The 16,301-nt window shown below is 37.2% G+C and overlaps 1 protein-coding gene across 1 annotated transcript; it reads right to left on the bottom strand.

Annotated features, from left to right (window-relative positions):
- Positions 1-587: 587 nt before the first annotated feature.
- Positions 588-12,068, bottom strand: pycr1b (pyrroline-5-carboxylate reductase 1b). The gene is given in 9 exon segments (XM_058792100.1): positions 588-1,900; positions 5,841-5,955; positions 5,958-6,003; positions 7,169-7,261; positions 7,480-7,701; positions 9,508-9,687; positions 9,792-9,862; positions 11,258-11,343; positions 11,805-12,068. Coding segments are annotated over 8 exon segments (954 nt in total). The 5' UTR covers positions 11,325-11,343; positions 11,805-12,068; the 3' UTR covers positions 588-1,740.
- Positions 12,069-16,301: the final 4,233 nt, after the last annotated feature.

Here is a 16,301-nt window from a genome sequence, read left to right as displayed (position 1 = left end):
GTTTTTACCAGGGCGTTGCTGTAGGTTGTTTTGAGTTGTTACCAGGGCATTTCTAGGGTGTTTTGAGTTGTTGTTAGGTTGTTGCTAGGGTGTTTTGAGTTGTTACCAGGGCATTCCTATGTTGTTGCCAGCGCATTGCTATAGGGTTGCTAGGATGTTTTACTGTTGCTAGGGTATTAAGAGTTACTTTTTAACACATTGCCATGCAGTTGCTAAGGTGTCTGTTTTTAGCATTTCTAAAACTTACCTGTGGGATTTCTTCACCTGTTTTATGGGTTCGCAGATGAAAATGGTGCATCTGATCAAGTGCAATCTTTCAGTACATAACCATCAGAACTAGTGCTAGTGATGATTAACTAGACTCACAAAAAACTGAACTCTTCAATGAAAGAAATCCTTTCGCAATCATATGGAGAAACGGTTTACAGTAAAGCACAAGGAAGAAGCGACTACTGAGAAAGCTTTCGCAATGCTGGAGGTTTCAGCGTTCAGCACCTGAAGGGCGGCGTGCCGCCGTGTGTTTGTTCTCCTGTAGTTGAGTAATGGCTTTCAGAGAAAAACCTTCAGTTAATTTGCTTAAAGAAACATTAATTATTCATAGTTCGCTCCCTCTTTAATTACATGTCTGGAACAAATGCAACAATGTTCTCGCTCATCAGGAACACAGTTCATCAATGAAGCCAACGGAAATAAAACCACAAGCGTAAGCAAAAGCACAGCTTTTCTTTAACTTTCAGAACCGTTTATGCAGTTTTCATATTTCTGCAATAGAAATACACAGAACAGACAAACAGAAAGATGCTTCACACCTGATAATCAGCTTACAAAACACTTTGGCTGTTTGACATTCATTATTTTTAAGAATTTTAAAAAGAACAAACAAGTATATACGAGTGTCCAGGTCTGCAATAAATCCTGATAAAATGTTTCAGAAAGAACTTACAGGTAACATATTCAAAAGAAATCAAGAGAATAAATCCAATTTAAAAGCAAAAAAAAAAGCAGCAAAATAAAAGTCGCTATTCTATAACATCACTTCCTGTAACAGCTCAGAGAAGTTGTGATATCCTGTTAATCAAAGAAAATAAACAGGTCAGAAAGTTCATGTGTCCAACACAGTCAGTTTCATCCCGGAACACAATGACCAATGACATAAAAACCTGTTTAGAAGGGCGTTGCTATAGGGTGTGGTGAGTTGTTGCCAGGAGGTTGCTATGGGGTTTTGAGTTGTTGTTAAGGTGTTGCTATAGGGTGATTTGAGTTGTTGCCAGGGCATTGCCATAGGGTGTGGTGAGTTGTTGCCAGGGTGTTTTCAGTTGTTGTTAGGGGGTTGCTATAGGGTGATTTGAGTTGTTGCTAAGGAGGTGCTATAGGGTGTTCTGATATCTTGATAAGCAAAATCAACAAGTCTGACAGTTCATGTATGCAAAACGTGTGTTATGTATTCAGTTTATTCCTAGCACAAAGTGACCATTTACATAAAAACCTGTTTGGAAACCATTTACATTATTCCCTTTGAATTGTCATGGACTTCATAGATATGAAGGTGCAAATAATAATGTTAACACTCTTTATGACTTGTGTTTCCCGGTGTAATACTGTACCAGCGTAACAGGAGGCACTGTCAGCACAAGCACAGACCCATAATGCATTTCAATCTGAAGGTGCATGTGTGTGTATGGATGGAGGGCACAGTTCTTGTATTGTCCTGTGTGTGTGTGTGTGTGTGTGTGTGTCTGTCTACTTCTTGACGCCGGTCCTGTTGTTGAACAGGTTCACTCTGCTCTTGGTGGCGACTGATGTGGACGAGACGCCCGGCTGCTGCAGCACTTTATCCAGCGTCGTCTTCTTGATGGCAGCGGGCGAGATCTTCTCCTGATCGGCCAGAAACTGCAGCTCCCTGTGAGGAGGAACACAGGAGGGGGTGAGTGACTAACAACAGGGGAAGAACTGACAATGGGGTGTCTTTCTACCTTATTTAGTACTAAAATGTGCATATCGTTAAAAAAAATATTACTATTCTAAAGTACTAATATGCACATTTTGCTTTCTGTTTATCGGACCAGTTTTTAAATCAAAGGTCTTCAGTAAAACCTACCAAAATACACATTATAACTTGAGACAGAAATATTACCATTGCACAGAAGAATGTACTTCTCAAATAATAATAATAATTATTATTATTATTATTACTACAAATGTCATTCATGTTTTCATTTTAACAGTAAACCTCTGTTGTGCAGCACTTTGAAAAAATCGTTGAATTTTCATTTGATTACATGTTAAAAGATTAATTAAACTGTTAAAGTAATGAATTAATTTGATTAAAAATTAAAACAATTTTTAAAAAAATAAAACACTTCATAGGGCCCCATTATTGTAAAAAGCATAATCAGTTATAAAGCTAGTAAAGTTATACAAAATTCAATTGATCTGACATGCTTTTTGATTGTTAAAATTGAATTAAACCATTCAAATGGATTCCAGAAAATTTTAAAAAAAGAATTTGGAAAAAATAAAACGGATTTCATCGAGATTTTTCATAGGGCTCTAAAATTTGATAAACTGTATACATTTCATATGTTCAATGCACTAGAAATGCTTTTTTAATAACTAAAATTCTCATTTAACCATTAAAACTGAATCCAGAAAACATAAAAGTGGAGAAAAATTTTTTTTGGGGGAAAAAATTAAATGGATTTCATAAGGCCCTAGAAATTTAATTGTTGCTAAAATGACAAATTGTTGTTAAACTGTACAAGTTTAATCATTTTAATTCATTAGACATGCTTTTGGTTACAAAAAAAAAAAAAAGGAAAAAAAAAAAAAAAAGAAATTGTTTAACTGTTAATTCAACCAAACTAAATCCAGAAAAACTAAAGTGGAAAAAAACAAAATTTTAAGGCTGTACAGACTGCTGTACCCTAAAGGTAAATTATTTGCAATTGTTTTCTGACAGTAAACAGCATGACAGTAATTGAACACTTATTTCACTCAATATCTCCTCAAAACTCATTAACAAACATGCATGATCCATAAGGCCATCAGCTTTTGGCACGCGTGTTAATCAGCCAATTCAAACGATCCCAGCAGCGTCAGCTGATTAATCGCCCTCTTACCAACACGAACCACTCATCACGACCCAACAGAAACCTGTATTAAACCCTAAAAGGGGCAATGTATCCTGGGGGATGAAAACATTTGAGAAGCTGTGGGGAGAAGCAGTGAAAGTGTAGGTCTCATTTCTTGGTTTCATGTTGAAAGGGTGTTTGCTGTGAATATTTAGATGAGGTGACTTTGTTCCTCCATTCTTTGTTTAGCTCACAGGAAGCATTTAAATCAGCACGACCACCTGTAGTAGAGAAATATACTCACACTCCGATAAACGTTGATCTAGTTCAAATTTACACATGTTGGAGGGGACTTACCTGTTTAACAAGCTGTTATTCAGCATTAGCTTTAAATCATTGAAATTTTATGAATTAAATGCTTAATTATTTTGTAATCATCTCTAAATGATTGTGTGTCTCTGGGGATACGTCGCTCTTTTAGGGACATAAATCAAGAAAAATAAATAAATAAATATTATATATATATATATATATATATATATATATATATTTACATTTACATTTATGCATTTGGCAGACGCTTTTATCCAAAGCGACTTACATTGCATTCAAGTTACAGTTTTACATTTTATCAGCTCTTGCTTTCCTGGGAATCGAACCCATGATCTTTGATATATGATGATATATATATATATATACACATACATACAGTGGGGCAAAAAAGTATTTAGTCAGCCACCAATTGTGCAAGTTCTCCCACTTAAAAAGATGAGAGAGGCCTGTAATTTTCATCATAGGTATACCTCAACTATGAGAGACAAAATGAGAAAAAAAAATCCAGAAAATCACATTGTAGGATTTTTAAAGAATTAATTGGTAAATTCCTCGGTAAAATAAGTATTTGGTCACCTACAAACAAGCAAGATTTCTGGCTCTCACAGACCTGTAACTTCTTCTTTAAGAGGCTCCTCTGTCCTCCACTCGTTACCTGTATTAATGGCATCTGTTTGAACTCGTTATCAGTATAAAAGACACCTGTCCACAACCTCAAACAGTCCAACTCCAAACTCCACCATGGCCAAGACCAAAGAGCTGTCAAAGGACACCAGAAACACAATTGTAGACCTGCACCAGGCTGGGAAGACTGAATCTGCAATAGGTAAGCAGCTTGGTGTGAAGAAATCAACTGTGGGAGCAATTATTAGAAAATGGAAGACATACAAGACCACTGATAATCTCCCTCGATCTGGGGCTCCACGCAAGATCTCACCCCGTGGGGTCAAAATGATCACAAGAACTGTGAGCAAAAATCCCAGAACCACACGGGGGGACCTAGTGAATGACCTGCAGAGAGCTGGGACCAAAGTAACAAAGGCTACCATCAGTAACACACTGCGCCGCCAGGGACTCAAATCCTGCAGCGCCAGGCGTGTCCCCTGCTTAAGCCAGTACATGTCCGGCCCGTCTGAAGTTTGCTAGAGAGCATTTGGATGATCCAGAAGAGGATTGGGAGAATGTCATATGGTCAGATGAAACCAAAATAGAACTTTTTGCTAAAAACTCAAAGAATGCTGAGTTGCATCCAAGAACAGCATACCTACTGTGAAGCATGGGGGTGGAAACATCATGCTTTGGGGCTGTTTTTCTGCAAAGGGACCAGGACGACTGATCCGTGTAAACGAAAGAATGAATGGGGCCATGTATCGTGAGATTTTGAGTGAAAACCTCCTTCCATCAGCAAGGGCATTGAAGATGAAACGTGGCTGGGTCTTTCAGCATGACAATGATCCCAAACACACCGCCCGGGCAACGAAGGAGTGGCTTCGTAAGAAGCATTTCAAGGTCCTGGAGTGGCCGAGCCAGTGTCCAGATCTCAACCCGCTGTTGCCCAGCGACAGCCCCAAAACATTACTGCTCTAGAGGAGATCTGCATGGAGGAATGGGCCAAAATACCAGCAACAGTGTGTGAAAACCTTGTGAAGACTTACAGAAAACGTTTGACCTCTGTCATTGCCAACAAAGGGTATATAACAAAGTATTGAGATGAAATTTTGTTATTGACCAAATACTTATTTTCCACCATAATTTGCAAATTAATTCTTTAAAAATCCTACAATGTGATTTTCTGGATTTTTTTCCCCCCTCATTTTGTCTCTCATAGTTGAGGTATACCTATGATGAAAATTACAGGCCTCTCTCATCTTTTTAAGTGGGAGAACTTGCACAATTGGTTTGGGTGTAGCCCAGTGGTTATTTTTGGTATAGCGCCCAAAGAAAGTCTCACAGGAACCACAATTTTTGATGTCAACTTCAAATTTGGAACATAGCTTGGTTAGACATGGCTTTGATTTTATAGCAATTTTAGAGTGAAACATTTTATATAAAATAAAAAATATATAGTATACTACATTATTGTAAACCTAAACTTCTATAACTTTTTATACATACTTTTTTTTAAAATGCTTTCACTTTTTGCGTGTCTTCTTTAAAGAGAGACCAACCTTAGGTCTTTCTGTATTCCAAAGTGTTCAGGAATTACAACCTTGTTGTAACAAGCATTGATAAACAAGTGTTATGTTTTCAGTTAATTTATACCCCAAGGAGCGACGCATACTAACATTACAATCAAATATAAGAGTCAAGTTTAGAAAAAAACTAAACAAAACATGAAATTGTATTATTTGAGTCCCAATAAGATGGAAAACAGCAATAAATGAATTAATCTGATGTCTGGTTTTGCCCTTGTTAGGGTTGAGCAGCTGTGGTCACCTGGTCCGGATGCAGGAGGCCTCCACGGCGTTGATGAGGAGACTCCGGAAGCCTCCGCTCTCCAGAAAGTGCAGTGCGTGGATGGTAGCGCCACCCGGTGAGCAGACGTTGTCTTCAGCTGTCCAGGGTGCTGCTCCGAGTCCAGAAGCATCTTAGCTGCTCCCTAAGACAGAATAAAGAGTACCAATGCTACACGCTTTAAACATGCACAGCACTGAAGGAGAAACACCACAGAGAGAGCATACAGTTCTGTAATAAATAGGGATGTAAGGTTATCAAAATTTCACGATACGATATCGCGATATGAAGCCCACGATACATAAAAAAAAAAAAAAAAAAAAAGACAATGGTGTTCATTTTAAAAGTTAAATTATTCCATCTAATGCACTTTGAGAGTTCAGAATGAAGAGCTGCAACACGTGTTCTTAACTTAAGTCAGAAAAAAGTCAGTGAATTGACTCGTAGCTGAACTTTAAAGGAGACTCAAGCCTCTTTTAATTTGTGAAATACTGTCTCAGTTTAAATTTGGAAGCCAAATAAATTAGAATATAATACTAAAAATAATAACAATAACAGTAATAGCCACATATAGTAAAACAGCTGCACTGTAAAATAAACGAAAATGAATATTTCATAGGTATATTATTTCTGCTTTACGCTACTGAAGGGAAATACAATACTTCTTCCTAATTTCTGCACTTGAAAGAGATATGTTGAGTTTGGACTGCATTTAAGCCGCTCGCTGTCAGTAATTCAAGCTGCGCTTTAAGCTTTTATTTTGAAGGAAACTCCAGCTTCAGTGAAAACCGGCAGAAAAACACGTCTCGCTACAAATCTAGTGAAACGCTGTAATCATCTGCCGCTGAAATAAAGCAGAACTGGTGACGCGCGCTAAACTCACAGAACGTGTAATAAAGGAGTCGACTGCATTCATTCAGTGTGAACGGAGCCGTTCTGAGACGCGGAAAACACCGGATCACCAGCTGATCGTCTGAACCAAGCAGCTTCGCTTTAAAACAGACTTGATGAAGAATATTGTGCTTTCGCTTTGAGTTCCTTTCACAGATACTGCGCCAAAGCATCATGACCCAAAACACAACTTTACACACCTTTCATGTTAGAATAAGATGTTTAAATATATTTTAAAAACTACACTTTTTGCCTGGAAGACGAATAGTTTCATATCGTCATGTGACCACGATAATATCCAGACAGTTTTGCTATCGCAATAACACAATACTGATAATTTCATTACATCCCTAGTAATAAATGAAGAGTGTGTGTAATGTTTGCATCATGCACTGCGAGAGTCATGTGACGTGATGTACCAGTAAAGCTTGAGCTCCCAGTCTGACCGCCAGTCGCCGTGGCAACCCCATCTTCACCCCGCCGTCAGCGAGAGCATCAAGAGCCGTGAACGCCTGACAAACACACGCCATGCATAAAGTGCTTCACATCATCTCTAGACACACAGCTATTGCTTGTTTATTTTTAACACCATGTCAGGAGCAGGGCTACTTTCATATTGAAATTTTAAAAATTTAAACATTTGATTTATTCCAAACTTTTGAGTGGTAGTCCATCTACATTAAAAGCAGTGCAGTATGTTGTTGCAGTGGTTTCTGGGATAAACGCTCACGTAAGCAGGTCCGCTGCCGCTGAGGCCCGTCACGGCGTCGATCAGGTCCTCCTCCACCTCGGTGCAGAAGCCCACGCTGGCCATCAGCTGCTCCAGGAGCTTCCCGTCCTCTACGTCTGCGTGAGTTCCTGTGGCGTACACCGTCGCTCCCTCGCGCACCACCACCGGCGTGTTCGTCATGCAGCGCATCACTTTAGGAGCCGCGCGGTGCTGAAGCAGCTTCTACACACACACACACACACACAATTATTCATCTGCGTTAATAACTATTTATTTAAAAACAGAAAAACTATGATTAATACAAATGACAAAGAAATACAACAAAATGACAAACTTTAAACTTAAGTTAAAGCAGAAAATATAAAAATAAAACCCAATTCAAAATATTAAACAAAACTATAATAGTATCTCAGTCATCTTAAAACACTACCTTCACAACTAGCTGAAATAAACTGAGTTTAGATACTAAAATAACCTTAAAAATAATAATTAATATTAATAACAATAATAATACTACAATTAAAAAGACTAATATATATATATATAAAAAGGTCGGTTGGGGGGGGCTGTAATTTAATTTAAATTTAAAATTAGTAATTGATTTTAACTCAAATTAAAGTGAAAACATGAAATACAAAAATAAAAACTATAAAAATTCAAACAAACAGGACTCTGTACTAATTTTTGTGCACTTTACAGCCTCAGATCGTGACATGCCTGTCCTGACGGTTTCCTTCTTTACGGTTAAAAACCTCTAAATGAATTATTTCTACTTCCAGAACTCCATGCAAAACAATCACGGGATGAAGAAACTGCATTTACTCAGAAGGAGAAAATAAGAGAAACAATCAAAACAAAGAGTGCAGAGAACAAAAGCTGAACGAGCAGCGGTCAATAATACACACACACTGACTGAAATAATAAAAATAAAAAAAATTTAATCACACCATATAATTGTTTCCTTTGGGATTCAGAGCTTCGTCCAACAATACAGAGAAAGAAACGCTCATGTGTTTGATAAAAGAGAAAAATACATAACCTGAGGGAGAGACGAGCGTCAGCATAATTAACGAGATGGAATGTGTGTGTTATGCGAGTTTATGACAGGTTACAACAGGTTAGTGCAGAAAAACAACAACAACAACAACACAGCAGACTTTCACACGAGTCACAATCACTGCCAAATAATCCAGATCATGTCAATCATATTCATATTAGAGGAATAGTTCACCTAAAAATGAACATTTACTGAAAATGACTCATTCAAGATCAGGATGAGTGTTTCTTCATCAGGTTTGTAGAAATGTGTCTCTGCATCAGTGTCTCAGCAATGGATGCTCTGCAGTGAATGGGTGCCGTCAGAATGAGAGTCTGATAAAAACATCACAATAATCCACAGCACTCCAGTCCATCAGTTAACATCTGGAGAAGACAAAAGCTGAAACACATCCAGCATTAAGATCTTTTTAACTAAAATACCATAGAGTTCATAATCCATAATAACGCTTCCTCCAGTGAAAAAGTGCATCTGCTGTTGTCTCTCGCATCAAAATCCAGCCACATATGTGTTTAGAGCGGTTTTGTCTTGTAAACGCTGCTTGATCTGCAGATTTCTCTCCTGATTCAGACCAGAACACTTCTTCACTGGAGGAAGCGTTATTATGGATTATGGACTCGTCTTAATGCTGGATGTTTCAGCTTTTGTCTTCTCCAGATGTTAACTGATGGACTGGAGTGCTGTGGATTATTGTGATGTTTTTATCAGACTCTCATTCTGACGGCACCCATTCACTGCAGAGCATCCATTGCTGAGACACATTTCTACAAACCTGATGAAGAAACACTCATCCTGATCTCGGGCGGCCTATAAGGGTGAGCACATTTACAGCTATTGTTTATTTTTGCGTGAACTATTTCTTTAAACCCACGTGTGTGTAGAGAACTAAACGAGTTGTTAATAGCATCATCAACAGCATTCAGTGTATTATTAAAGTAATCGTCCTGATGTTTAAGTAGCGTGTTTCGCACCTTCTCAATGGAGCTGATAGTGACTCCAGCGGCGCAGGAGACGATCAGATGACGGTCCTCGATATCTGGACCGATTTCATCCAGAACGAACGGGATGATGTGAGGTTTGACGGCCAGGAACAGAACGTCGCTCTTGTGCGCCGCTTCTTTATTGCTCGTAGTGAAATTGATGCCCATTTTCTGAGAAAACATCAAGGAAGATAAGGAATTTATTATACTATAAACGGTAGACAACTCCACACACACACACACACACGCACACGCACGAGTTCAGCTTTACACACCCGTAGACCGGAGACTGTTGGCAGATCTGTGTCCGGTGAACTCGCTGTGATTCTATTCGCAGCAATTACACCTGAAAAACAGACAAATGTGACCCTGGAGCACAAAACCAGTCATAAAGGGTAAATTTTCTGAAATTGAGATTTATACATCATCTGAAAGCTGAATAAATAATCTTTCCATTGATGTATGGTTTGTTAGGATCGGACAATATTTGTCTGAGATACAACTATTTGAAAATCTGGAATCTGAGGGTGCAAAAAAATCTAAATATTGAGAAAATCTCCTTTAAAGTTGTTCAAATGAAGTTCTTAGCAATGCATATTACTAATCAAAAATGAAGTTGATATATTTACGGTAGGAAATTTACAAAATATCTTCATGGAACATGATCTTAATATCCTAATGATTTTTGGCATAAAAGAAAAATGGATAATTTTGACCCATACAATGTATTGTTGGCTATTGCTACAAATATACCTGTGCTGCTTATGACTGCTTTTGTGCTGCAGGGTCACATATGAGGATGAAATATGAGTAGTGGACAGATTCAGAAACCAAAAATAACAAGACGTGGAATAAATACAACTATGACACTTTAATTGTGTGGTTTGTTATTTTTGGAGCTTGACAGACGTGGACACTGTGAACCGGTTCCTGCATGAATCACAGAAATATGACGTACACTGCTGGTCAAAAGATATGCTCTTCTGCTCACCGAGGCTGCGTTTATTTGATCAAAAATACTGTAAAAATTGTGAAATATTATTATAATTTAAAACAGCTGTTTTCTATGTGAATATGTGTTAAACTGTAATTTATTTCTGTGATGCGCAGCTGTATTTTCAGCATCATTACTGCAGTCTTCAGCGTCACATGATCTTCAGAAATCATTCTAATATGCTGATTTGCTGCTCAACAAACATTTCTGATTATTATCAATGTTGAAAACAGTCGTGCTGCACAATATTTTTGTGGAAACCGTGATTCATAGATGAATAGAAAGTTCAAAAGAACAGCATTTATTAGATAAATAAATATTTTATAACATTATAAATGTCTTTACTGGAATTTTTGATCAATTTAATGCGTCCTAGATTAATAATGTATTTTAAGATGACTCTAGACTTTAACATAATATCATGGTTTCATGAGAATGAGAATCAGAATGATTTCTGAAGATCATGTGACACTGAAGACTGCAGTAATGATGCTGAAAATACAGCTGCGCATCACAGAAATAAATTACAGTTTAACACATATTCACATAGAAAGCTGCTGTTTTAAATTATAATAATATTTTATAATTTTTACAGTATTTATTGATTAAATAAATGCAGCCCTGGTGAGCAGAAGAGACTCTTTCCAGTTTTTGGCCAGTAGTGTAAGTAAACACAGTCCTGATCAGCCGAGAGACTAAAGTTCGTTAGTTAGTGTTAGAGTATGGTCATCTTGACCCGGTTCTGACCTGCCGCTGTGAAGCCCTTGACCAGGGCATGTGCCAGCTGACCCGCTCCGATGAAGCCCACACTCATCCTGATGATGACCACACACCTGACAAGACACGACAGGAATAAAAAATAAAATCAAACATCATTTCATCCAAAGCAACTTTGAATTGCATTAAAAAAAAAAAAATACACTTATTCAGTTCATGCATTCATTCGAAATCAAAACCAGACCTTGGCCCTGATGCAGTGTTAAAACAGAACCTGTGTCATTATAAAGCTGGAGGAAAACTTTAAAAATTACAATACACCTGCAACATCAACTGCACCTACGTCAATTATTTGTTACATTGTAGCAGCGATTACAATCATATTATTTGCTACATTGCAACATCAAGACCACTTGCAACTACAGTAATATTGTTATCATACACAATATAATGCACTCCAGATATGTTGTTATTGTTAGTGTAATCAGAATAATAATTCCTAATGCTGCAGCCTGATACATTATTATCATGATTGTCTAAAAATTTCATCATCTCAGGAAACGGAACATTTTCTCACCTCCGCCGAGACTCACGGTGAACGGAAGATTCGGTTCGGTGTTCTAGTTTATCAAGCTGTAAAAACACTAATTGATGTCAACGTGGCTTCCTTCCCTCCATGTGCAGCGGGACGGCGCTCTGAGTGACGCGCGAACGGACCAATGAGAGACGAGATGCTGTGGCGCCTAACCAATCAGCGCGGCGGATGCAGCGAGGGCGGGGTTTGCAACGGAGCGCTCTTATTGCATCAGTTCCTGTAGACAGAAGGCTGAATGTGGGTTAGCTGTGTGTGTGTGTGTGTGTGTGTGTTTATATAGACACGTCACACAACACTGATAGTTTGCATGCATGTAGAAGTTAATAAAATAAAATAAAATCCTTCCTACAAATTACCATGGTACCATAATTGTGAATTTATAGCAGTTTATGTAACATTGTCACTTAAACAAAGAGAGAAATATATTAATTTTAAATTCTAAATACACTGCATAAAACCAAATATTTTGCATTATTTGAACAAAAACAACAGAATTATTTATTTAATTAGTATATCATTTTTTAAATTTCATTTTTTAATCAACTTGTCAAAATTGCAACGCACAATTTGGTTGCATTAGATCTTACTGGAACCAGGTTTATTTGTGATAACTAAAATGAAAACTATTAAAACCATTTTTGTTAATTGAAATGAACTTAAAACAGAATAAAATATAAATATTAGATTAAATGAAATAGAAATAAAACTAAACCTGAAATAAAAATAAATTAAACCTAAATAGAAATATTAAAAAACAAACAAACACTAATAAAAACGACAAATGTTCAAAACAAATTTCTAAAAAATTATCAAAAATTTAAAAAAGCAACAAAACAGGATTCTATTAGGATTGGTACAAAATTATGATTGAATTTCCATTAGCATCCCTTTAGGATTTTTGAGTGTCTGTCTGTGATACAGCAGCAGATGATGCTTCAGGTCAGAGGTCAGAGGTCACGCATCCCTCAGCACAGATGCTCTCCATGCGGATCAGAATCCAGCATCAGCTTAAAACGGATTATCAAAGAACCTCCAGTATGTTTATCCAAAGTCAGGAGAGCATACTCGAAATTCCCTTTCTCATGAATTATATATCAAAAAGATTCAGGGTTTTTTTTTTGTCCACCATTTACATACAAAAGTCTCAGCAGTGTTTGAAGAACATGACTATTAACCCCGTAAAGCCTGACATATGAAATAATAATAAGAGAAATGATTATTATTATTATTTTTTCTTGAATGAAATTGAACCTTTAGACAAGATACCATTAAAAAATGTGTTTTTTGTTGAGTAGCAAATCATATTTGATCCATACTGACACACTACAGTAAAAGACTGACTTAAAAACCATTTTTAGCTGCTGAAAATACTATTCTAATTAATCATTTTGGCCACCGCTGTATATATTTTAAACATTTACATTTTGAACGTTCAGAGAACATTCAAAAATAACATTTTCATAGTTTAACAGGAACGCTCGCTTGTCCACCCGATCATATGTTTTTGGTTCATATCGGAGCATGTTTATAATCATCATGTGCTCGTGTTTTAGTGAGCAGCTGAGGGAGAATGTGTCTGAATAGTGTTCATGCCTGTGTGCTAAATATACAGACAGATCCACACAGCAGCTGCTGTCTCACTCATCTGTCCGGCGTTCGTTTCTACCGTCTGTCTGCCATCGCGCGAGCGCCTCACCTCAGGGCGAAACGCGGGAAACCTTCGCGCTTCCTGACAGAAAGTTCGAGCGAGCCAAACTTCACCCGTCTGCCTCTTTTAATAAGTTAATTAAAGTCCCGCGGCGTGGGCACAATATGCCTCTCTGTGCCCGCCGGAGCGTACCGACACTCATTGGCTTTCTCCCTCAAATCCCCTCAGATTTATTAAAAATACCCAAATACATGAATCAGTTCTGTCTGAAAAGGAATCCAGGCGAAGCGCGGACGACGATTTCTGTCACCGTGATTAGACAGAGACGGATGCCAAATCCACAGATTGACGGTTTTTCTTAAGGGGCTCATTTGGCGCGGAAAAAGAGAGAGAGAGAGAGAGAGAGAGAAAGGCGCCCACACACAGCGTTCCCGCGCTTTCTGTATTCCGCTCATATCGCAAACACTGAAATTACCGCCGGATTAACGGCTTTCACACAAAGGAGGCGTCAGGTCCCTGATAGCATGCGTACATCACGGAGATGTCTATTTGTGACCCTGGACCGCAAAACAAGGTCAATATTTGAGAAATATATCATCTGAAATCTGAATAAATAATCTTTCCATTGATGTATGGTTTGTTGGACAATATTTGTCTGAGATACAACTATTTGAAAATCTGGAATCTGAGGGTGCAAAAAAAATCTAAATATTGAGAAAATCACCTTTAAAGTTGTTCAAATGAAGTTCTTAGCAATGCATATTACTAATCAAAAATTAAGTTTTGATATATTTACTGTAGATAATTAACAAAATATCTTTATGGAACATGATCTTTACTTAATATCCTAATGATTTTTGGCATAAAAGAAAAATGTATAATTTTGACCCATACAATGTATTGTTGGCTATTGCTACAAATATACCTGTGCTGCTTATGACTGCTTCTGTGCTCCAGGGTCACATTTAATGTCTGCATTTACATCTGGAAGATGTATTTTTTTAAATGTTTGCTCCAAAAAATGTTGTTTCCTATATCAGATGTCAAATAGACGTCTATTAGATGTCTTTAAGATGTTTATGAATGTATGTAAAACTGACATCTGACAGACATCTTGTAGATGTATATGTGCTATTTAGGGTGCGATCACTTGATCTGGAAAGCATCAGCTGTGTACAAACATCTGACAGATGTCTGTAAGATGTCAGTTTTACATACATTCATAAACATCTTAAAGACATCTAATAGACGTCTATTTGACATCTGATAGGACGTATTGCAGATGAGCAAACACTCTAAAAAATACATCTTCCTGATGTAAATGCAGACATCAAATAGACATCTCCGTGATGTACAGTATGTATGCTATCAGGGGAAGCTCTTGACATTCAGGGGCGTGTAGATGATGTGAGAGTCTTACGAAGGACTTCTTGATGTCTGTAGAAACGGTGGCTACGCTACGAATACTAATGAACCTAACCACACAGATCTGTTATTGAAAAGCAGCCCGCGTTCAGGTGCGTTTGGATCAACAACGCCTCTAATTCATTAAAAGATGAGCGCTTAATGACTTTTTAATTAATATTGATTCATTCAACTTGACTGGCATGTCAAAAATATGCATGAGGGGATCATCACAATAAAGCACAGGAGGTGCCCTAAAAATGAGTTTGGCTAAAAATGAGTCCTAATATTTCTACCGTATTTTTAACGTAAAAGCAACGCAGCCATTTTTCATTTGAATGTGCGAGACTTTCGGTGTCATTCGATTATGGTGTAGAAGCCCATTTCCAACACTAAATTAAAAAATTTAAATGGAAATTGTGATCTTTTTCTCAGACTTCTGAGAGAAAAAGAATTGCGAGATATAATTCTGAGAAGAGAAGTCACAGTTTCCTTTTTTATTTGAATTCCATGAAACAGAAAAACAGAATTGTGAAATGTAAACTTCTAATATCTTGCAGTTCTATTACTTTTTCTCTTAATTGCAAGTTTGTCTTGCAGTTTTAACTTATTTTCTCAGAATTGCGAGATAATATCTTGCAGTTTTAAATTTTTTTTCTCAGAATTGCGAGTTTTGTATCTTAAAATTGTAACTTTTATTTTTCTCAGAATTGCAAGTTTATATCTTGCGGTTTTAACTTTTTTTCTCAGAATTGCGAGTTTTGTATCTTGAAATTTAAACTTTTACTTTTCTCAGAATTGCAAGTTTTATATCTTGAAGTTTTAACTTTTTTTCTCAGAATTGTGAGTTTTGTATCTTAAAATTGTAACTTTTATTTTTCTCAGAATTGCAAGTTTATATCTGGCGGTTTTAACTTTTTTTCTCAGAGTTGCGAGTTTTATATCTTGAAATTTTTACTTTTTTTTTTCTCAGAATTGCAAGTTTATATCTTGAAGTTTTAACTTTTTTCTTAGAATTGCAACTTTTTTTCTCCGAATTGTGAGTTAATATCTCATCCTGCCAGACTTTTCTTTTGAATGGTGAGGTACTTCTGAGTGAAATGGATTAGAAAAAAAGAACAAATGCAGGGCGGGGCTTGGTTCTGTGCATCACTTGTTGATTGGATGTTGAGATGTGGGCATGGCTGTCAAAAGTGTATGCAGATGAGCATGATCTTGCAAAGGTGGAATTTAAGAGTACTAAATGAATGAAAGAACAGATCTGTTGCTATTTCTGATTCATTGTGACTTCATCAATTAGTACTATGGTTTTACTGCAAGTACTGTAGTTAAACAGTGGTTAGTTGATGGTGAGTGAAGGATCAGGGTTGGTTGGCTTCATCTCTGCACATCATGCACTGATCTCTCCTGACAGGAAGGTTCTTTGC

Source organism: Onychostoma macrolepis, chromosome 11, assembly GCF_012432095.1.
Source record: "Onychostoma macrolepis isolate SWU-2019 chromosome 11, ASM1243209v1, whole genome shotgun sequence".
Lineage (NCBI taxonomy): Eukaryota > Metazoa > Chordata > Actinopteri > Cypriniformes > Cyprinidae > Onychostoma > Onychostoma macrolepis.
This window is presented reverse-complemented; position numbering and strand designations above follow the sequence as displayed.